This window comes from Petromyzon marinus, chromosome 66, assembly GCF_048934315.1.
Source record: "Petromyzon marinus isolate PM22_M1 ecotype Great Lakes invasive population chromosome 66, UKy_Petmar_22M1.pri1.0, whole genome shotgun sequence".
NCBI classification, from domain to species: domain Eukaryota; kingdom Metazoa; phylum Chordata; class Hyperoartia; order Petromyzontiformes; family Petromyzontidae; genus Petromyzon; species Petromyzon marinus.
This window is the reverse complement of record NC_133732.1, coordinates 1,902,360-1,927,252: the sequence shown is the minus strand read 5'-3', so window position 1 is coordinate 1,927,252 and position 24,893 is coordinate 1,902,360. Positions and strand designations below refer to the sequence as shown.

Here is a 24,893-nt window from a genome sequence, read left to right as displayed (position 1 = left end):
TCCCCAAACACCCATCCACACACGTCCATAGTTGCGCCCTCTACTGGTGCGACTCCGTCTCTCCACGCTGCTCACTGCGAGTCGGTGAAATGCGAGGCGCCAGGCAGGCACCTTATCAGGAGCTGTCAACCATCCTCGCAGCAACGGAGACGTCTTTTGGCTTAGCCATCGCACAAAGACGGTCACCACATCGCCCTGATGAGGCGTGTTGTGGTTGTTGTTGTTGTTAAGGGTGAAACGTCACGGTTACTCGAATTGTGAATGTTGTTGTGGGTTTACTCTCCAACACTCAACCTGTTAGTGCTGAACCAATGACTAATTGCCAAAGTTTGTGCTACGTGACACAAACCTTACAATATTTACGTGATCTCACCCAAAAAACCTCTCATGCGATGTGTGTGCGTCTGCGGCCGTCTGGAACGCTCTTCCAAAATTCGGAAGCCACTGGAGCCATGCACTTTTAAATCATCATCTCGATTTTTTTTATATATATAGAACTGCTTGTCGTGTTCATTTTGTTGTCCTTCCCCCGTACGGTGCGAAAGAAGTTCAACACACATACGTGTACATGCGTATCGCTCAGCGGCAATGTTGGCTTCAGCCGTGGCTGCCAATCAAAAGTCTCTGGCCGGCCTGGTTTGCAGCGCAGTTTCTCTATCCACTGCGCCACCGATCCACTCTGCCGCAGTTTCTAATCATCGCCGCGTGCAGAACCCCTGGGATTTCCTGTTGCACAGTCTACACTGAACGTCGTTTAATACCCGAGCCTCGGTCAGGTGCGGGTCGACTACAACGCATCGCCATGGGTTTGGTCGGCTGGCAGGCGCAGGGTTACCTCTTGGAATGCCATCTCAGTACGATTACACAGCGGAGAGTTTGAACGCGACCACCGCATCTCAAGACGCCGTACAGAAGTAATGGGGTGCGTGTTTATATTTAATCATTTGAGGGAGGCAATCTTAGGGCTCTACACGAGTCCACTGCGAATCCGTGAATCTACAGTTAAATGTAAGCCTGTGGGGCTTGCATGTGCGTGTGTGGGTGGCTACGTGCATGTGTGGGGAGCGGTAGTGTAGCGGTTAGCGCTACGCTGCGCTACAAACCTGACCACCCGGGTTCGATTCCCGCTCACGGCCAACACCAGTGAGGCAGTGACGATTGTCTGAACCGGTCCTGGGCCTCCCCTAGGTCGACTCAGTCTCAAATGAGTAGCTGCTGCGATGTGTAAACATCGCCAATAGGGAGACAAAGGCAGCCGGGCGTGGTTCTGGCGGCCCACCCCTCGTATGCCGTGCCGGCCTTCATAGGTGCTCGCTAACATCACTTGCCTCTACAGTCTGTTAAGGCTACGTGGGGGATCCTTGTATTTTTCTTTTGGGTAAGTACATATGCATGTCCATGGCTCGGTATGAAATTATTTGAGTTTCTATGCGAGTCTACAGGTGTATGCGTGCATCAATAGATGTGTATGTACGATTTTGAGTCTATGTGAGTCTTTGCGTTTGTGTGCGTCTCCTCTGAGTGTTGTGGGCTTCTATGCTCGTTGGGTGGTTGACATGTAAATTACGCGAGTGCGTGGGTCTCTATGCAATGTAAAACATGACACGTACCTCTCGTTTTATTGTGGGAGTTGTGTTCTTGATAAACTGCGCGGTACTCGGAAATCATGTAAATGGTTGGTATTCTTGGTTCTTTCGGTAAAGTCACGTAGAAGGGAAACAATAACATAATAAAAATATAAAAATGTGTTTATTATTCTATTGTTTCCCTTCTACGTGACTTTACCGAAAGAACCAGGAATATGAATCCCTGCATTCACGAAAGCTTTAAAAACAAAATTTAAATGGTTGGTGTTAGGGAGAGCACGCTACTGAGCCTCATTCCCTTACGTCTGCATATTTCACCGGTTACAGTGACATATTCACAATACCACCACACACGTTGTAAATATAGTAACAGCCTATTTAAAGAAAACAAAAATACGTGTAACATGTAAGTGAGATGCTCGAGCGATGGAGCCCCCCCCCTTGTCCTGGGGCTGGTGGAGGGGAAGAGTAGAGTTTGGTGGAGTTAGTGGGGAGAGAGGGGGGTGGGGATCATCTTCATTGAGACGCCGCATCCTTGGATGGAGCTGGACATATTTTAACCTTGTGGCCGGACCCCGGGGTCCCGAATAAACGAAAGTCTGAATCGTAATTGATTTGTTTCATCCTCTCCTCGTTCTTCGCCAAGCACCCGTCGTTGCCAACATTTCCGTAGTCACAAACAAAACTTTGAAACTTTGATTAGCGCATTGTGTAGAGCTCGTCGTGAGGAACAGCTTGCCGTATCATTCGCCTTCACCAGACATAAAATTACGTCGCAACGCAGTTTTACGTGAGAGCCGGGGGCTTTCGCAACCCCAAGGGTCCCGCCAGGAGGTTCATTTATTGGATGCACGGGTAGGCGAATCCGTGCACAAAACAAAGTTCACAAGAGCTTCAAAATGGGGCACGAGATGCTGTCCCGTGGCTTGTGGTTTTTCTCTCGCTGCTGCACCCTCAGGCACCATCGGTTCATGAAACTTTGCCGCCCTGAACTAACGATTCAGCTCGCCGTGCGTTACGCGACAACCGTGGCCCAATGCACTGGGGCGCGTTATTCCACCGACAGTTTGCAAGCGCAGAACTCTAATAAGTGTACATTATAATGGAACGCAACGCTTGAAAGTCGCAAAACGCGAGGCGACTGCATTTCGAATTCCTCTTGTTTCATGACACCACTCTCGTCATAGCAGCCCCCCGCCCATAGCACGTGGTCTCTGTCTCCATAACGAGCAATATTCACGTGTGCCAACATCAATCTAGATTTGTAACAGACAACGGGACGAGAAGGCGCAGCTAATCGAGTCGCTAACTTTACCCACTTCCGCAATTGTGTCTTGCTGTGGTTGTTCAACCTGATGACGGACGCTTGTGTCGCACCTGAAACGTCGTGATTTAATGTATTTTATTTTATACCTACGTGACTTTACCGAAAGAACCAAAGAATGTGTCTTCTTTGGTTCTTTCGGTAAAGTCACCACGTAGAATGATAATAAAATAATAAATTGATAAAATAAAATAACACAATAATATTCTAACACGACGTTTCGGCCACAACACAAGCGGCCTTCATCAGGTGAAGGGGGCGAGACTGTCTGGTAGGACAGCGCTGGAGTGAAAGAGCCACGTTCAGATACGGCCTTTAAGCTGTGTGAGAGGAACAAAGCGCCTTGACAAAGGAATTAGCATATAATGTCAACGTCATCCACACCTAGGCTCTCTCTCCTCGAAACTTTTCCCTCCACACGTGCAGATCTGCTGATGGTGTATAACGATGATAACAGTTCTATCCTGCAGTGGGCAGATCGTGGCTGTCGATGATTGATGATGACGCCTTCTTGTCTCACCCTCCATAGCGACGGTGATGGCGGGTTCGTCTAACGACGAGAACGACGTCGAAGACATCAACATTACCAGGAACCGCGGAGTTGTGGTTAAATAACAAATAACACGAAGTTCACGTTGGGAGATGCGAGGTGAGCACCAAGAGCAGCTAAAAGTGTAGCCGGACCGCCCTGTCCCTCTCCCCCCCCCCCCCCCCGTCGTGAATCCTAACAAGGGGGACAGGTCGGCTACATAGCAATAAAAATAATAAAGTTCGGACACAATGACGAGTAGATACTCCGCATTGCATTATGTCCTCTGGAGAAGTGGGCGACTCCACAGCTGAGCACCGGAGATTTGTGGAACGGAATTTTTTTTTATTTAAAAGTATTTTTATTCAGGGCTTTTGTGCATCTGCAATAGTGACCAGACACAGCCTCCACGTCACAACACCGCAGCTCAATCCCTCAGCATGGACAAATCTCAATTACGATAACAGCACCTTATATCGACTGACATTTAACATACAAACATCCGCCCAAAAACATCTGTAATGCCCCCTAAATTTCCTACTTCCTGATCATACTTTAAACGAAACAATACGTGCCTACATAATGAATAATAAGTAATAATACATAAATTTCGATTTAAAGCTTTCGTGACTGCAATGATTCATCTTCTTTGGTTCTTTCGGTAAAGTCACGTAGAATGAGAATAAAATGATAAATTGATAAAATAAAATAACACAATAATATTCTCACGACGTTTCGGCCACAACACAAGCGGCCTTCATCAGGTGAAGGGACGAGACCAAAGAAGATAATAATACATAGTTTTTTTACATCAAATTATATTAACAATCTGTAAATCCGAGACGTATTTTACTGACAACATATAAAACAATAATAATTTGTTTTTATATAATATAACCTCATGAGTGCAATGTTAAAACCAAGCGCTAAGTGTGCCTTCCCAATGAACATCACAACGCAACACGACGACACCAGAAGTTATCAACTATTACAAAAACAACCTCTATTTGGATCACCAAAACACTCTAATCATCTCCCAACTCCATTTGAGCTACTTAGTCAAGTTGGATTGATCAAAATAAACAAGTTGTTAATACTCGTAACAATAATTAACTCCCCACGAGGACGGTGCCATCTTATTATAAGATTCCCCACGAAAAAACGGCAAACAATATAATAGAACTAAAAAATAAGTGAACATCTCGTACCTGCAAGTAACCAGACACAGCCTCCACTTCACAACACAGCAGCTCAGTCTCTCTCTCTCTCAATGGGATTGAGCACCAGTGTTAATATTCTAGAGCAGTGGTTCTTAACCTTGTTGGAGGTACCGAACCCCACCAGTTTCATATGCGCATTCACCGAACCCCTCTTTAGTGAAAAATAAAATGTGATTTTTTTCAAATTCAAGACATAGATATGTTTTTTACTGGTACACAAAATGAGCCGTGCATGAACATTACCTTGTTCAAAGAATAAAACCAACACAATGCATAAACTCACAACAAATTACATACCTGGAAATCAATGTGACTTCTGCTGTTGCCTTTGAGAGATCAGTTCAGATATGCGTGGCTTCACCTTGGCAAGTGCCACTCTCATGTCATTTTCACAGCAAAGTCTGTTCCTTTTCTTCGTTTTTATGTCCAGCATCCTCGAAAAGGATTGCTCACAAAGATATGTTGTAACAAATGGTATAAAAAAAATCCAGGGCTTTCTTAGCAATAACTGGATACTTGTTCATTTGTCGACACCAAAACGTTGAGAGCGTTGTTGTTCTGAAGAGTTGCTGTTGAACCTGGCTCTGCTGAATTTCAATGATTTCGTCGAGGAATTCATCATTGACATCTGCTGTTTCAACAGCAAACGTGAACGGCTGTCTCACCCATGCTGGATATGACTCTCTTGTAGGGAAATATCCGTCGAGAGACTTTGCAAGCTCATCTAAGTGCGTGGCAATTGTTTGCTTCAGTTCCGTGGATACAGAAATATCTCCGATTCCAGACACATCTTCGATCTTACTTGCACAGTCGTCCAGAAGCGGGAAGTTTGCGAAGTTATTGTTCTCTGTTCGTCGTTTCCATAACGGTAGCTTTTTTTGAAAAGCCTTCAGGTGTTCTTCCGCTTCCATGATATTGACTCCACCACCCTGCATCTGCTGATTGAGATGATTGAGAGCTGCGAATATATCAGCCATGTACGCTAAAATGAGAATGAACTCAGGATTTTTGAAGCAATCTGCATGGTAGTGTTGGTGCTCTTGCAAAAACAGGGCTAATTCCACACGCATGGCAAAAACACGATTCAGCACCTGTCCCCGGGATAACCACCGAATATTAGAATGGAGCAGAAGTACCTCAAATTCAGAGCCCATTTCTTTACACAGCTCACTGAAGATGCGGTGCCTCAGAGCACTTTTTCGCACATCGTTCACACATTCCACCACAGTTTTTAATACTTCTGCCATTTTTGGAGGTAAGGTTTTTGTTGCCAACGCATGCCTGTGCAGAATACAATGCGTCACAATGATGTGTGGTGCATCGGCCTTTACTAGCGCACCAAAACCAGACTTTCTTCCCAGCATGACTGGAGCTCCGTCCGTACAAACTGCAGAAACCATATCCCATGAAAGATTGTTGTCTCTGAAGAAGTCATCCACAAGCTTCTTCACATCGGCTGCCTTCGTTGTTGTTGTAAGAGGCTTACAAAATAAAAACTCTTCTTTTATCATGTCGTCTTTCACATAGCGTACAAAAACAGCAAGCTGGCTTAGATCAGAAACGTCTGTGGTTTCGTCGAGTTGAAGGCTGAATTTTGCCGGGCTTGAAATCAGATCCGCGACTACTTGAGCCAAGATGTCTTTACTCATGTCTTCTATTCTGTCACTGACGGTGTCATTTGAAAGGGGAATTTGGGATAATTTACCTTCGGCCGCTGTTCCGAGTATCAGATTCGCCATCTTTAATGCAGCTGGTTTCACAAGTGTTTCACCAATGGTGTGTGGCTTGCCCTGCTTTGCGATCAGGTAAGCAACTTCGTACGATGCTGTCAGGATCGGTTTGTTAACAGGTACAAATCCAAGAGCAGGCAGAGTGGCCCTTTCATCGAATCTGGCTCTCTTCACCCTGAATTCAGCAAGTGTTGTGTTCTTGTATTCCCCGTCTCCATGCAGCTTCAAGAAGTGTTCCTTTAGTTTTGCCGGTGCAAGACTAGAGTTGCTCAACTTGGCGTTGCAAATCATGCAGATAGGACGCTCACTCCCATCACGTTCCGTGATACATGAGAATCCATGTTGTACATATTCGTCCGACCACTTTCTTCTTTTGCCCGACATAGTATGGATAAAATATTAAAGAAATCACACGACGTACGACAACAACAATCACACGTTGACTACTGAGTACGCACTAAATTCCCCGCAGCGCTGATTAGCCAAGCAGTGTAGCATGATCATCTGCAGCCAGTGATGGCCAAGCGGGCCGTGTGTGTCATCACAAATTTACACAATAATTCAAGTGTGTCCGGACCTCCGTGGCGGGGCTCTGCCGAACCCCTGAGATCGACTCACCGAACCCCTGGGGTTCGATCGAACCCAGGTTAAGAACCACTGTTCTAGACCCAATTATTATAAGTATTTCATATATTTAAATCAACTTTAATATCAAAGTATTAATTGTGCATATCTTCATTGCCACCAATAACGTAATCAGTAGTCAATTAACATGACCGAATTCCTATCAGTCGATTAACATTCAAATAATATCAATTTAACAGTTATATATTATTGGAGCTTGTGTAACATGCAGCTCACCAACACGGAATCGGCCGAAATTTAAATTGGAGCCGTGCCCCGTACACTACAGTGTACGTGGGGCTCGGGGTCCTATGCCGAGTAATCATTGCCTTTTCATAGAATACAACATTTCACTTGGCTCTCCATAGCAATTAGCAGTGCGCAATTATGCGTGTGATTAATCAAAGTTGAGCTCACACCAGCTACACATGCACATTTCACACACAGCCACACACTATGAAGGAGATCAGAGACACGGACATCGACAAATAAAATGCATATTCTTAGCTCTTTCGGTAAAGTCACGTTGAAGGGAAACAATAAAATAATATATAAATATAATATGTATAATCTATATAAATATATAAAAAATATAAGTATATATTTTATTGTTTCCCTTCAATGTGACTTTACCGAAAGAGCTAAGAATATGAATTACTACAGTCACGAAAGCTTTAAATCAAAAAATAAAATGCAGCTAAAAACGACAACTGCGGAAAGAGGCACACGTTTGGAATTCGACTGAGAGGCAGAGGGGAGAGCATGGGGAAATCGAGAACACACACAAGTTGAGAGACATCATGTTGACTGTTAAAACAATGGCTTAGGCAGGACATGGATGATGGCCGGTTGGAGAGACCAACCATGTAGTGGCAGTGAAACGGTAACACGCGAGCTTAAGGAGACATTCATGAAGCAATGGATGGCTGCTGCGAATGATTGGCTGAAAGAGGGTTTGGTGTGAAATTGAGTTGTTGTTGCTGTCCTAGGTACTACATGGAGAGTGGAACTCACAAAGCCTTCCCTAAAGCCCCCATAAAGCCTGGAGGGCAAGGCCTCTACGGCTTCCATAAGAAGATTGGGCTGAGCGGCTGTCATGGGACCATGGCTCTCCGCTTCAGCGGCCACGATCCCTGCCTGAAAATCTTCTTCAAAAACACACCGGGTCCCGGCTCCAAAACGTTATCCGTGTGCGTCGAGAATGACCCCGTGTACGACATCGGCCCGCGCACGCAAAATGAGATGATCAGGAACCAAAAAATCCCGAGCAGCACGTTCAGACAAGTGCCGGCGGGCAACGAGGTGTCGGTGACGAATGAGGAGCTCGCGGTGCGGACGAGGGCATCAATGAGCGAACAGAAGAAGGCGGTTATCTTGTTAACGGTGGAGTCGATGATGCCCAAGGTAAGATGAGGATGACGTTACATCCCCTTCATTGATTTAAGATACGGGGTGGGGGAGGGTAAGGGGGATTCCAATATTCGTCGAGGGCTTGGGACCGGAAAGTTGCGATTTATATTGAAATGAACCACAGAACCATTTTGTTCGGCTGAGCAATCCTCTACGACAATAGAAGTTTTTGTTTGGGTTAGATCGCGTAAGGGTTGTCACGTAAACAGCACATGCCAATTCGTCACTAACTAGCAATATGTTTGGAAAAACAAAACATCCACGTCAGATTTGGCATGGTACATAAAATACAGAAATTAATATCTGGTACAAAAGATGTAGTACTGAAGCTATCAACAGAAGGTGAGTACCGGATTAATTGCACTTGTCGCAAATGCTATTTTGGGCAAACATGACGAACGATCATCACGAGACTAAACGAACACCAAAGATATATTAAATACTCGCAAATACAACTGTCAGCAGGAGCAGAACACGCGTGCCAACGAGGACACTCAATTGATTTTGATTATATTGAAATTCTGTGCAAAACTAGTTACTACTGGCCAAGACTATTTAGAGAATCTATCGTAATTGAATTAAAGAAAAAATATTTGAACCGTTCAGATAGCTACCGACTTAGTGCTGTGTGGAAGCGAATAATAAAATAATACATTCGTTAAATGCAGGCCTATACAGGCCACCATACTTCAATAGGGATTACCATTGGTACGGATATTTTAGTACCCACAATGGGCAAGAAGGCTCGCATGATACGCGTGCATAATGTAAGAATAGTGCACAAGTGTAGTCACTACATCTATGCGTCTATATAAGGAACAAAACACGTGGACTTCTCTACAAATCAGGCTGTCACCTGATGAAGCTAGTTGTAACTATTGACGAAACGTCGTGCTCAGATTGTAGATGTTGTGGCTTGGCTCTCCAACACACAACCGGTGTGCTGTACTGGTGACGAATTGGCCACGTTCTGTTTACGTGACAATCCTTACTAGTTGGCTGTGTCGGATGGTAGTGGGTTTGACGACACATTTATATATTTATGCGATCTAACCCAACAAAAACTCTATTATGGATGATATTGGTCGCGAAAGCCTCCTGCGTGTTAATTCCTCTACGAGATGTGATGAGTCAGCCTCGCGCTGGGAGTGAGTGTTTGTGTGTGTGTGGGGGCATTTGAAACAGTCCATTGTCGTGTTCTAACTTACGAAGCAGTCCGACTTATGAACGGGTCCCAGGAACGAATTTTGTTCGCAAGTCCAGAACTGTCGCGTGCAAATAAACTGGCCGAAGCCCCAAGGGAGGAGTCACCGACGCTGGAAATGCGAGGCCGATCCGAGGAGGAGAAATGAGCAAAGCAGCCAGGGGATAGGCCAGCAGGGAATTCAAAAGGAAAATAGCAGGAAAGGGAGGACGGGAAAGAGAGACGGTTAGAGGTGGTGGAGGGAGAGAGGTGAAGAGGGGATTGGTGAGAGAGGTTAGAGTAGAACTAGGGGCTGCGGGATAATATAATCACTAACGCATACCATATTGTGTATATTTTTTAGTGCTTAACATTTGTTTACAAATAGACAACAATTAATATCCCTACTGTAAAAGATTACTGTAATTACCGTATCGTACTTACCACTCCAATCTCGAAGACTCTGCATGGGCTGATGTACGTAGTACTACTACGCTCTTGTTTCAACAACATGTGTTTGACGATCGCCGAATTTCACACACTTTTCGCCGGATCGCAGTGTATATTTTCGGTTTTTATTACTGTAGTTATTAGTCATGAAAAATGTATATACGTGCAGTATTTTCATTGTTTAAGTTTTTGTATTTAGGTGTATAGTATACCGTATGTCATATTTGACACTGAAATTAAGCATAGCTACTTTTTTTGTCATGCACATGGTGCCAATTGCTGGACTTATAAAGCCTTTGGAGCGGTTTTGCCGGATCAGTACAGGACCGCCGGATAATGTTGGAAGCCAAATAACTGCGCGCCGGATAATCGATGATCAACTGTATAGTTAATGTGATGGGGGGGCCACGGGTCACATGGCTGGCGGGAATTTCCAGCAGGTGGGCAACCGCTAAATATGACAAAAATCCTACTCTTGGCATCTCCAGGGACTGGGCAACGCAAATGCCGATGGGGGCTTTGTCCTGATGCCGTAGATCCCTGTGCAATATGGGGGAGGGCCGATACAAGAAAGAATAAACTATCAAAACGTTTCATTTTACCAGGCAAGGCCCCACTGAGCTGCGTAGCTCTTTTTACGAAGCAATTTGACTATCACAAATGATAGCTCAACGAAGTGGCTTATCATCACCACGTGGAAATTTATAGCAGCTAAACACTCTGAATACGTATGTTAATTCTAAATGTGGAGGGTAACACCTGAAGTAAAACCCACGACCACCACGAGGAGATATACAGCAAGCTTCAGGGTCAAACCCACGACCTCCTGTATATCAGGCAAGGTAGATAACATCTCCTTGCCACCGTGGCCCCCAGTAGACACAGGTGACCAAGACCTAAGGCCAGATAGTGGGAGAGACTACGTGGGTAGATCTTGGAAGTCACATTGAGATAATTTTGCTGCTTTAAATACCCATGTTGTAAGCCACTGTGTTGAGCTATCATCTATGAGAGCGAGGTCACTTCTAAAAAAATAGTTACATAGCTCAGTGGGCTTTGCCTGGTAGGATAGCGATGGTTTAGTATGGTATTTGTATGTGTCTAGGTGAATTGTTTACCTCTCTTGTACTGTGCACTCCTGTCATGTGTGTGTATTGATTGTTGTTGTAACGTTCTTAACTGCTCCTCATGGAGATATGTGACAAAGACCCTTTATAGCTCGTCGGATTCCTCCTGCAGTCAAAATGCATTTTCTTATTCTGACACGCCGACCATGCAGCAAAATTAACGGGCGAGTTGTGATGCAGCTCTGGGCCACAGTAGCATCTGAAGCTCGACTCGCGGTACACATACAGAACCGTAGACACACTGAGAGTAGGCGAGTGCAGTAGGGAGGAGGAGGAAGAGGAAAAGGAGAGAAAAGAGGACAAACAATCAACAACCTTCCTCATTGGCTCGTAAAGTTGTTCGCGAGTTCGGCGGATGAGGAGGAGTCGGATTTAAAGGGAGCATCCAAGGAGGAGGTCTCCACTCACTCCCGGCCACACAGCGCTCAACCTCTCTCCGCACCGAGCACCACCGGGTTCACTGCTCCCCAGGAGTCTCGCTCAGGGCGGTGAGTCGATCACCTAAACGACTATTGGCCATTTTTTATTTTATTTTACATGGTAATGCCCCACCACTTGAGCTATGCAGTAGCTCTTTTTTTTCAGAAGCGACCTGGCTATCACAAATCATAGCTCAACGGAAGTGGAAGCTGATATCATCATCATCATCATATGCTGAAAATGTATAGTGGCAGCCACATACGCTCGACGCGCCGTGATATTTGATTCTAAAATGTGGGAGGGTAAAAAAAAACCTGGAGGAGATCCAGATACAAATTCTACGCGACCACAGGGAGAGAGACGCGCACTCCAAATACACGGCAGGCGTCAGGGTCAGGATCGAACCTACGAATTCCTGCATACAAGGCGAGATAGTTAACATCTAGCCACTGCGGCGTCAGGGTCGGGATTGAACCCACGACCTCCTGCATGCCAGACGAGGTAGTTATCATCTCCTCCTGGCCACCGTGGTGTCAGGTTGGGATTGAACCCACGACCTCCTGGATGCCAGGCGAGGACGTTAACATCGCTTTTTTGCTGCTGCATATGAAGGCCTCCGCCCACACCGTGTGGGCCACGAGCGTTGTTATCCATACTACTTTTTTTGGGTTAGATCACGTAAATATAAATGTGTCGTTACAAGATGAAGGCCGCTTGTGTTGTGGCCGAAACGTCGTGAGAATTTTATTGGGTTATTTTATTTTATCAATTTATTATTTTATTCTCATTTTACGTGACTTTACCGAAAGAACCAAAGAAGATGAATCCTTGCAGTCACGAAAGCTTTAAATCGAAATTTAAATCGAAAAAAAAAATGGCTCTTATAATTATGGTTTTTCGAGCCCCTGCAGACCTCAATGTAAGTAAATTCGTAACAAGCTACATCCCCTTTTGTTTATCAATTGCTGGATGAAAGCGTACTTAGGGCGCCACGGTGGCTATGAGATGTTAACTACCTTGCCTGATATACAGGAGGTCGTCGCTTCGATGCCCGGACCCTAAGGCCTTCCATATATTTGGAGTTTGCGTCTCTCTGCCCCCCGTGGTTGCGTTATTTTTTATCCGGGTTCTCCGGTTTTTTACCTCCACATCACGGCGTTTAGAGTATTTTACTGCTTCAAATTTCCACGTGCTAACCCACTTCGTTGAGATATTATTTGTGATGAGCAGGTCACTTCTGAAAAAAAGAGCTATATAGCAGCCATAAAAGAGGTTTTTTTTGGTTAGATAACATTTTTTTAAACGTGTCGTTAAGCCCGCCACCACCCAACACAGCCAACTATTAAGGGTTGTCACGTAAACAGAACATGCCAACTCATTGGTTTTTTTCGGTAAAGTCACGTATGTAGAAATACAATAAAATTATATTAAAACAAAAAACTATCACTACGTTTCGATCACAACGCAAGCGATCTTCATCAGGTGTCAAGAACAAATCACGGAGGTAAATACAACAAAAAGATGAGAGACGAGAATTCAACAAACCTGAAAAAACATTATGTGAAGCACAACCAGTCAGGACAACAACACAGTTAGACACTTCCTGGCGGACCACGAATTTCACGTAATGTTTTTTCAGGTTTGTTGAATTCTCGTCTCTCATCTTTTTGTTGTATTTACCTCCGTGATTTGTTCTTGACACCTGATGAAGATCGCTTGCGTTGTGATCGAAACGTCGTGATTGTTTTTTTGTTTTAATATAATTTTATTGTATTTCTACGTACGTGACTTTACCGAAAAAAAGCAATGAGTAATTTTATGCAGTCACGAAAGCTTTAATACTTTATTAGAACATGGCCAATTCGTCACTAGTACAGCACACCGGTGTGTTGGAGAGCCAAGCCACAACATTTACAATCCGAGTACGACGTTTCGCCAGTAATTACAACTGGCTTCATCAGGCGACAGCCAGATTTGTGGAGAAGTCCACCTGTTTCGTCCCTTATATAGAGGAGGCGTAGATTTGGTGACCACGCTTGTGCACTCTTCTTGCGTAAAGTGGGGGGATTAATGATTAATGCGTGCGCATTATGAGTGCCCATTGATCTTGTCCTTTCTGTCCATTGTGTGTATTAAAATAGCCGTACCAACGGTAATAAGAATTTTACATCTATAGGTTTTTTTGGGTTAGATCGCATAAACACGCGTAGTTAAACCCGACCACAGCCAATCAGTAAAGTTTGTTTTATAAGCAAAAACATGCCAATTAGTTACTAGTTCAGCACACTGGTGTATTGGTGAGTGAATCCACGAAACTTACAATTACAATCATCCTCATCAGACGACAGCAAGATGTGTGGAGAAATCCTCCCTCCTGTTTCGGTCGCCTCACGTAAAATGTGATTTCGTCACTCGTGAGCCAATCAGAGTCTGGATTGCGTCAGTCACAAGGGGTTGCTTGGACCACACTCTACCGCGTCGGTCAGTGCGGATTACGAGGCCGCTGCGCGTGTCTCTACTCCTGTGCAGCAGCCGATTGGATCTTCCATTTAAAACGTTGGCAGCACGCGCTGTGTGGTGGCGTCACTGGATTCGATGGCATCAACGGATTTTCAGAAGCAAAACCTCGCCACCACAAATGATAGCTAAACGAACTGGCGTATCATCATCACGTGATAATTTATGGCAGTCACATATTGTAACACGCATGTTTCTAAATGTGGAGGGGAAAATCAGAGGACCCAGAGAAAAATCTACGTAACCAAAAGTATAGACATGCAAACTTCATGTACAGGTGTCAGGGTCGAGATTGAACCCACGACATCCTATATACCAGGCGAGGTAGTTAATATCTCACCATTGAACCCCAATGAAAAGATAATCTATTTTTTATTTTACCAAGTAAGGTCCACGGAGCTGCTGTATAGCTCTTTTTCAGAAATGTATAACAGCAGTCAAATACTCTGGAAGCCGTGATGTTGATTCTTAATGTGGACGGGAAAAACTGGAGGACCCAGAGAAAAATCCACGCGACCACGGGAGAGAGAGAGAGACATGCAAACTTCAAATACACAGGCGTCTGGGTCGGCATCGAACACATGCCCTCCTGTATACCAGGCGAGGTAGTTAGCATAGCTTATAAACGTGATAACCTCCACCACCCAACCGTTCATGAGTGGATTCAGTCTGCGAAGGCAGACAATGTGATTATAAACGCGTTTCACGGATTTCTGCAGTGTCTAAATGAGGCTGTGCGATTGATGCACAGTGCTCAATCTTTGGTTCTATTGGGTAAAGTCACGTAGGTGAAAATAAAATAACAAAAAATCACGACGTTTCGTTTATTTTCACCTACGTGACTTTACCCAATAGAACCAAAGAGTATGGATCCTAGCAGTCACGAAAGCTTTAAATCTAGAAGTGCTCAATCTCCCCGTTCGCCCCACCTCAGGTCGAAGAAGAAGAGACACAGGGGCATAGCCACGTCCAGATGGCGCACACAAGGCCGGTGACCGACTTGGTGGTGTACAAAGGCAAGACTGTGGAAGCAATCCTGGCTGGAATGAGCACAAGCATCAAAGTGGCCATCGAGATCAGCAACAAGTCGAAATACACCCTGCACAAACAATCGTGAGCATAACCCTATCGCTCGGACACTACTTACGTACACTGCTTTGTGTATCTTAGTTTGTCGTCCTTCCCCCCACACCTCTGACGGTTGGCTACGTATGGTGTGGAAAATGTTCAACGTGCATACGACTAGCTCACACATACTTACGTAAACGCAATCAGTTTTTTTGTTCCAGGTAAGAATAGGCATCACAGCAATATTTTCATCTCAACATAGCGTCCCCGTCCCATGTAAAAATTCTTCACCCAGCCTTGTATGCATGTATGTTGAACCTATTTCTCACCGTGCTAATCGGAGGTGCGGGGGAAGGACAAACTATGGGTATCTCTGTGAGTTTATGGGTCTCTGTGTGAGGCTTGGTAGAACTTTTGTCACACCGTTTGTATCAAACCGTAGGTGCTGGCTAACAGCGATTGTTAGCCGGTAGGGGTGGCTTAAGAGGTCATAGTGGTGAGCTGCCACCGCTGAGGTTCTGGATTCAAATTCAATGTTCAGCCACCTTTGATTAAACTGGGCTTGTCCTTTGTAGTGAGCCGATGCGTCCAGCCTAGTGACTAATGACTGCACGCAGCAACATCAACAAAAAACAATACATCAAATTTCAGTCTGAACTTCATTTGGCTAAATTCCAGCTGCTATAATTACATTGGCTGGTGTGGCTGTCATGTGACAACGACATTTTTCTGTGGCAGGACGGGTCAGAAAGTACTACCCCACGACATTGTAGACCAGTTGGTCACGTGAAGGACCCGAGGTAGTGCTGTGATATACGCTTCTTTAGGCACATTAAAACAAACACACACACTTCTGTGCGATGACATCACCCGCATCCCTCAGTGACCTGTGCCGGGCGCATGCATCGTGCTAAATGTCACGCCCTACCCACCCTATGCGGTCGCCACGGTGGTTAGGAGATGTTAACTACCTCGCTTTGTGGGCAGGAGGTCGTTGGTTCAATCCTGACCCTAACACCCCGGTGGCTAGGAGATGTTAACTACCTCGCCTAGTATGGAGAAGTTCGTGGGTTCAATTCCGACCCTGACGCTTGTATATTTTGAGTTTGCATGTTTCTCTCTCTCTCTCCGTTTTCACGTGGATTTTCTCCAGATCCTCCGGTTTTTCCCTCCACATTTACTATCAACATGCGTTTCGAGTGATTGGCTGCTATACCTGTAGCTCAGGGCCTTACCTGGTAAAGTAAAAACAAGTTGAGTTTCGTTTAAAGTGAAATGGAGGAGAGAAGGGAGGGATGGATGAAGGAGGTAAGAGGTGGGAGATAGAGGAAGGAGGAAAATAAATCCTTCCGTTTCCATCTTAATTAGAGAGACAAATGTGATGTTATCACGTAAGACAATCGGGGCGAGACGTCGTACTCGAATTGTAATGCCGTGGTGAGTTCACTCTCCAACACACCGGTTAGTGCTCAACTAGTAACTAATTGACATGTTTTGTTTAAGTGACAAACCTTACTAATTGGCTGTGTTGGGTGTTGGTGGGTTTAATGACACAATTATATTTATGTGATCAAACCCAGTTAACCCTCTTATGGCTAATATTGGTCGCAAAAGCCTACTACTACTACGTGTTAGACTGATGGAGGAAGAGAGGGAGAGGATTGGAGAGGAGATGCACGGGCCAGGGAGAGAGAGGGCGTCAAATGGAGAGGAAAGATGAGAGAGATGGAAAGTGACACGCAGTGGGAGGGAGAATTAGGAAGAGGCGAGAGAGATCAAGACGGGGAGAGGTGGGAATAAGGAAAATGATGGGGTGATAGGTGACAGATACAGAGCGAGATGGGGGGGTGAGATAGAGTGGAGGGAGAAGAGGAATAGAGGGAGGGAGAGGTAGAAGAGGGATAGAAGAAGCGACAAAACGAGATTGAGATAATCGGGACGTACAGCACAGAGAAGGTGAGAGAAATGTGGAGAGAAGAGACAGGGCTTCATGTAAGATTACAAGTTTTGTTGGCTGAGAGGGACAGATGGATGGTCATGTGCAAAGGACTTGCGGTTAGCCAGTACTACTTAAAGTGGTTTAAAATACAATTTTCTTCATCTGATTAAAACACTACAATAATATTAACAATCTGTTATGGTGGGTTTCCAATTTTGGCGTCACTACTCAAAGGGAGTCCACCAGGGCGCATTCGAGCATGGGTGTTAGACTGCAACTTTGCCGGTAATGAGGCAACAGACTAGGGCCGAGGCAGTACAAAGGGTCTGAACAATGTATTCAGGTTTAGCCAGGTTAAAGGGGGGATGGGGTAGTAATGGTCACTGCCACATCAAAGAGAGGCACCATGCCTTGCCTACACTATTGCACAAACACACTTAACCCCTGCGCAATCCCGTCAGTCACCACTGAGAACAGCATGGTGCTATTTGCCAGGTAGGTATGACATACCCACACCTCGTCTAGGTACTTCACGTTCTCGCCTGGGTCGCGCACAGGTGCCAAACAGTGGCATGCTCATGCCCCCCCCCCCCCCCCCAGCCATTCACTATGGCAAACCCCCTTCGTCCACGGTATACTACAGTGGGCACTCCTGCACGGTCACCCAGTGTACAGCACTCCCACCGTACACTCGGGCAACAGCAGCAACAGCACCAGCAGCAGATGTGCACCACACGGCAGCAGCACTAGCAGCAGGGGTACACCACACAGCAGCACTAGCAGTCTGAAGCAGACGTGGTTGGGCTGAGCAGAAGCGCCTGGTTGCGCCCTCATCTTACTTCTCGGCTCTGTGGCCCGTCTCTTCCACCACGATCCTCCCGTCCTGGCCTGCCATCCTCACGTGGACTCGGCCGCTGGTAAAACAAAGTAGAAAGGCCTTATTACTTTGCCCTAACATTCACCTTACCACGTCCTACCTCGAGAACGCGGGGTTCTACTCACGGCTCTTGTTGCCGCGTTGTTGCCGCCTCCTTGACGCCGCATACGCTGTCGTGCATTGCTGGAGAGGGATTCTTTCCTGTGCTCCCTTCCTCTCGAGCTCTGTTAACAGCCCGGTCTATAATACTTCACTACACAACAGGTGGTCCTACACCTGGACCTGCTCGGGAACTTTCTGAGCCCTTAAATTCGTCACCACCTGCTGTGAATCTGCTCCCCCGACCTAATTTAACTCACCAACACAATACACATCCATTTCACCCATAACAATTCCCCCCCCCCCACCCCCCCTCACATACCTTAGATGTTTCGTGGATTCAGGTGTGGAGGAATACTCCCCACACTCAGAAATCAGCCCCGGGGAGAAGCGAGCCTGTGGCTTCTGTAAGTTCAACATGTCGCTGAAGGGCTGCTACGGGGTCCTGCGCTACTGCATCAAGGACAACAGAAAGTGCCTGGACATAATGTTCAGAAACCCCTACTCGAGCGTTGTGTTCAGCAGAAAGGTGGCCATACAGCTGCAGGACCTCGCCAACGTGTCCGCACCGTCCGACAGGCTCCTGGCCGAGATGTACAACTCGAAGGTGACGGAGGGTATGTTCGACAAGAACGGAGCGGGGGACTCCGACGCCGTGGTGGAGGACAAAAGGGAACTGAACGTCAAGGTGACGGCCAACATGCAGAACAGCGCGGAGTCCATCGTCCGCGTGGAGCTGACGGATATTCCGCGCGCAAAGCAGAGCATTGTAAAGAGCTCTCCAGCCATGAGTGAGTAGGGTTGCGCTTTTACTGGTAGGAACGAAGTTGTAAACTGAGTGTACCAGCCTGCAATAGATTAATGTGTCCGTCCGTCCGTCCGTCCCTTTTCAATACTTTAACGAAGTGAAATCTCGTGCTGTTGGGTGTAATAAAATTGCGCAAAATTCCAATGTTTCTACCAGCCCACCCTGCAGGGACCTGTTAAATCACCATCATCAGATTGACTAAGGCATTTTTCCTTAGAACCTCGGATTAGCACGGTTGGCTATGTACGGTGGGAAAGAAGTTTAACATATATAGATTCACACAGAGACCCATAGACTCACACAAGAGACCCATTGACCCACACAAAAAACCCATAGACTTACAGAGACCTATAGACTAACACAGAGACCCATAGTTTGTTGTCCTTTCCCCGCACCGATTAGCACGGTAGGCTACCTAGCGTTGCCACCTTTGAATTGAACAAAATGTGGATATAGATTACCCATGGCTTTAAATCTTGTATTTTTTTAGTGCTCTGCATTGGGGGTTATATTAAAATATAAATATTACATAAAATGAACGTAATTAAGTGAATTTAATTATACAAAGAATATTGTAAGAACTTACAGGTGTGGTAGAGTGATATTGTATGCCACATTCTATGATTACAACTGGAACAAGCTATGAGGCGCAGCACCTGGCCTGCCTCAGGTGGTAAATCAAATCTGTACATGATGAGTGAATCCCAATCCCATCAGAATAGAATTATTGTGCAGGCCGGAACACCACACGCACTACCTCAAGACATGCTGATTCTTATTAAACATAGGCATAGAGGCGCTATAGCCAAAGATGTGAACTACATCGCCTAATATGTAGGAGGGTGTGGGTTCGATCCCGACCCTGACGCCTGTGTATTTGCAGTTTTTATCTCTCTTTCCCTGTGTTTGCGTGGATTTTTCTCTAGATCATCCGATTTTCCCTCCATTTAGAATCAACATCACGCTTTTCGAGTATTTGGCTGTTATAAGTTTCCACATGATAAGCCACTTCTGTGGCCAGGTCGCTTCTGAATAAGCTATATAGGTAAGTGGGCCTGATCTTGCAAAATAAACGTTTAGTTAGTTTAGTTTTCACACACACACACCTCCGTTGGCTACCTACGGTGCGAAAAATATTCTACACACAATATTGCGTGTGTTATTTGTTTGACACCGAAGGTAGTTGTGTAAATTCCACATTTCTATGCTGGGGGGAGGATGCTTATCCCTGTATCGTGTGTACTTTTTGTATCATCATCATCATCATAATCCCATGCATCTAACTTGTTGTCTCATATAAGCTTTGTGATTATAACAATAAATCAAAGAAGAAATTTACCACCCCGTGTCAATGCACTGTTTGACCATGCTGATGGGCCCAGGAACGGTTCAGATATCACTCGCCATTTATGGACAGTGGTGACCTATAACGAAGTTGCTCGGTGCAAAAATTAAACTTCACAAACTATTTTTTTTATTTACCAGGTAAGGCCCAATGAGACATATCGCTCTTTTTCAGAAGCGACCTAGCTATCACAAATTATAGCTCAATTAAGTGGCAGCTTATCACGTGGACATTTTTAGCAGCCAAATACTCTAATTGCATGTCGATTCTAAATATGGAGGGACAAATCGGAGTACCCAGAGAAAAAGCCACACGACCGCAGGGTGAGAGATCATGCAAACTCCAAATATACAGCAGGCGTCAGGGTCGGGATCGAACCCATGACCTCCTGTATACCCTTCCCTGACCTTCACATATGATTTGTTCTGATACACGTGTAGTGACATAACGCTGACTGTTTTACAGCAGCTGCAAATGTTGTATATATAGGCCTTTTTCCAAAAATTTATATTAAAAAGAATTCTGCCAAAATATGTTTTGTTAATTAATAATCATCGATAAAAAAATAAATAAAACAAAACACCCTCAAACCCGCTACCTCCCACAAGCACCGAGCATCTGGAGGCCGTAAAAGGCCATTAAATAATAAACTCCGGGGCAAAAGGAAGGTTAACGACAATCTGAAAAATCTTCAGATTGTCAAAGGACTGCATGCCATGACCTCCCCGGACGTTTTGGACAGTTCACAAACAAATTTCCAGAGCCATAAAAAAAAAAGACGGACACAGAGCAGAGACAAACCGACATTACAACTGGCGTTTTCTCTAACGGTAAAAGTTTGAAACTCAGCAAAAAGAATAAATCGATGTTATAAACTAGCAGTCTATATTAGTGGATTTATTATTACTTGTTTTATTTCACCCTTACTCAACTCATATATTATTTTGTATTGCATCTTTCTATCTATTGACTTCACCCAGAGAACCAAGGAATGTGAATTCTGGTAGTCAAGAAAGTGAGGGCTTGGTTATATCTCCAGCCTCGGGATATCAAAATATAACTCCAGAATACAACACCGATCCCTGGTGACACAGACTTATAACAAAGCTTGGAAAACCCTCGGAATAATTTCGATTTAAAGCTTTCGTGACTGCAATGATTAATCTTCTTTGGTTCTTTCGGTAAAGTCACGTAGAATGAGAATAAAATAATAAATTGATAAAATAAAATAACACAATAATATTCTCACGACGTTTCGGCCACAACACAAGCGGCCTTCATCAGGTGAAGGGGGCGAGACTGTCTGGTAAGACAGCGCTGGAGTGAGAGAGCCACGTTCAGATCACGGCTTTTAAGCTGTGTGAGAGGAACAAAGAGCCTTGACAAAGGAATTAGCATATAATTTAGCATTGAAATGGCTGAATGATTAGCTTGTGACTGGTCACAGAAATAGCTATGCTTTAACTTTTAGCATAGCTATTTCTGTGACCAGTCACAAGCTAATCATTCAGCCATTTCAATGCTAAATTATATGCTAATTCCTTTGTCAAGGCTCTTTGTTCCTCTCACACAGCTTAAAAGCCGTGATCTGAACGTGGCTCTCTCACTCCAGCGCTGTCCTACCAGACAGTCTCGCCCCCTTCACCTGATGAAGGCCGCTTGTGTTGTGGCCGAAACGTCGTGAGAATATTATTGTGTTATTTTATTTTATCAATTTATTATTTTATTCTCATTCTACGTGACTTTACCGAAAGAACCAAAGAAGACCTCGGAATAATGGTGGTAACAACTAGGGGCATGCGAATCTTGGTTAAACATAAACCAAATAATAACCACGAGATTCTAGATTTGAAGCTTTCGTGACTGCAAGGATCCATACTCTGGTTCTATTCGGTAAAGTCACGTAGGTAAAAAAATAACCACGAGATATTTGACCGGGGTAACGCATAAGAGATACAAGAAAATCGGTTAAAACACACAAGAACCAGATAATATGTATTCCATGAAATCAGAGCCTCCCCGGCCACCTTTGTCTTCCAACAATTTGACACAAACACATGGTAGCCATAAAATACATATGAAGGGTGCCTGGCCTCGAGATAACAAACACTATGAAAAGGGGGGTGAGGAATGCAAACAAAAACATAGCCAGTCAAAGGTCAAAAGGGGGGGGGGGGGCAGCCAGGCCGCTGCGGCCACGGGAGGAGAACGGTGACATAGGGCATCTGTTTTTTTTCGCAAGAGACGCGCAAAGAGGGGAGAGAATTTCACATTCAAGCACGGACACAGATCATGCAAATCAGTCTTGCAAAGGGGCAGGCTCCGGGGCATGGCCTCGAGATCAACCATGGGTGTCGTGTCTCGCGGAGAGAAGGGACAATGTGTTATTAAGAGCTGAGTTCGGGATGAACCGACAGAGTATCGCTGAAAGTTTTATTATACATTCATCCTGATGTTTTGAGTCGCTTGCAGAATCGAGGATTGCGATAAGCTGTACTGTACTAAGCTATCAGAGTTGTGTAAGAAGTGTGCTAATACAATTTTCAAGTTTTGAGAGTGAGTGATCCAGCCAGCGACGAACAGCACGCAGCAAGAGCCCTCTTGGAAGAAGGGCGGAGAGCACGAAAGTTGAGCAACGACAAGGCGAAGCCCTGAACTAAGGGCGGGTGTCCGAGTGAAGCTGGCAGCTGCACGATAAAGGAGAGAGCACGGAGCAGGGGAAAGAGCCTGACCAGTCGCCCGTGAGCAAGAGTGCCAGCGCCAGCGAGAGCGCCGTGGGTTCGACCCACACACCCACCGACCAGCACCAGCTGGGACCCAAGACAAGAGTGAGGAACGGCGACCAGCGGACGAGCTGCGAGCGCTATCTGACGACGGAATCATCGCGCACCGCCGACGGCGAGCACTGCGCCAACTCAACCAGCAGTGGAGAGAGCTGCAACGCCAAGAGTAAGAGTGTTGGCGCAGACAAGAGCACCGTGTGTTTAATACACACACACACGCCGTCCCAGCGGCCCTGCTGGGAACCCGAGGTATTTTCAGCACAAGGAACGCCGTACCACGTCAGCCGCCAAGTCAACAAGTGGCAAAGAAGGCACACAACACGAATATATCGGGACTAATAAGATTGTTTCAAAAAGTTTTCGTTATGTTTCAAGAAGAGTTGCCATTCCAAGGTGGTGCGTTAAAAATCAACTGATCGTGGAAAGCATTGCTGCCCGTCGAGTTACATGCATGCGATTTTTAGAAGTATTTTAGTCATTCGTTTTCGTTAATTGCATAATCTTGCCAATGAATTAATTGATAACTACTCTTGCTTTAGGAACAGGTTCCTTCATTACTGTTTGTATGAATATTGTTACATTCATTTTTAAGGACTTTTTCCCATCGCCATGTATGCTCGCGTTACTCTGAGGAATTAACCGATTGTTCTGTTACCCAGTTTGACAAACGTGATCATTGAGGGTTAAATGTACGGATCAATGAGGAGAACATCTCCAGGAGTACTGTGTTGACAATTCCAAGCATAAGAGTTCATATATTAGAGTGTTATGTTTTTATATTCTTAGTTCTTTCGGTAAAGTCACGTTAAAGGGAAACAATAAAATAATTAAATATATATAAAACAATAAAAATTCTCACGACGTTTCGACCATAACACAAACGGTCGTCTTCAGGTGTGTCGGTTTGCATAAATTTATTTATTTTTAAACGGTGTATTTATTTATTTATAAAAAACCGTTAGCGCCACGCGCAGCGATTTGGCAGTTTATTTAGAAGGACTAGTCCATCTATATTCTGAAAAGAGGAGGGGGGAGACGAATTTTTTTTTTAATGTATGCTGTCTGAAAGCCACTGTAAGCGTGAACAATCAATTAAGACCTGAAATGGTTTATCAAATCTTTCCAATGATTGCTAAGACAGAATCCATCTTCTCGGTTGAAATTGTCTCTGTGCTTGTATATGTGGATAGCCTCATGAACGAATCTCTCATGGTAGCCAGATGGCTTACAAAGAACCTCTGTCTTGGAAAAGTCAATGTCATGTGAGCCTACTGAATTATAACAATGATCTGCCACGGCCGAGGTGTTGGTCCTACCGTGTTTAAGGTCTGCTTTGTGTTCACGAATGCGGTCCGAGACATGGCGTTTGGTTTCTCCAATGTAACTGCTACCACAGAGGCAACTTCGTTTGTAGACACCAGGGTATTGTATGTCCGGAATCACATCTTTTACAGACGGAACCAGATCACGGTTTTTATGTAATGTGTTGAAATGGACCTGGATCTTGTGTTTATTCAAGATTTTGGAGATCTTTTTTGTGATCCCCGCAATGTAGGGTAAAGTGATGGTTTTGAAAGGCTCCTTAAGAGGGTCCTTCTTCATGGTTTGAGTGATAGCTTTGCGGATTGTATAGTCGGAGTAACCATTAGCCTTAAGAGCTTGGTGTACGTGCTTGAGTTCATATATATTTTATTATTTTATTGTTTCCCTTCAACGTGACTTTACCGAAAGAACTAAGAATATGAATTACTGCAGTCACGAAAGCTTTAAATCAAAATTTGTTATGTTTTTGTTTAGAAATTCAAGTTGCTTAACACAGAAGTGTCTGAGTGGTGCCTTCCTAAGTTAATGCAT

At 44.9% G+C, this 24,893-nt stretch overlaps 1 protein-coding gene across 2 annotated transcripts; it reads left to right on the top strand.

Moving 5' to 3' along the window:
• Positions 1–533: 533 nt before the first annotated feature.
• On the top strand, positions 534–20,273 carry LOC116956647 (uncharacterized). 2 transcript variants are annotated; one of them, XM_032978419.2, is made up of 5 exons: positions 534–922; positions 3,440–3,559; positions 8,003–8,417; positions 15,055–15,233; positions 18,431–20,273. In XM_032978419.2, exons 3-5 carry the CDS (start codon positions 8,010–8,012, stop codon positions 18,900–18,902), a joined length of 1,059 nt encoding a protein of 352 aa, XP_032834310.1. In that variant the 5' UTR covers positions 534–922; positions 3,440–3,559; positions 8,003–8,009; the 3' UTR covers positions 18,903–20,273. The 2 variants fall into 2 exon arrangements, with proteins under 2 accessions (XP_032834310.1, XP_075910495.1); XM_076054380.1 differs by having other exon boundaries at positions 535–922; positions 18,683–20,272.
• Positions 20,274–24,893: the final 4,620 nt, after the last annotated feature.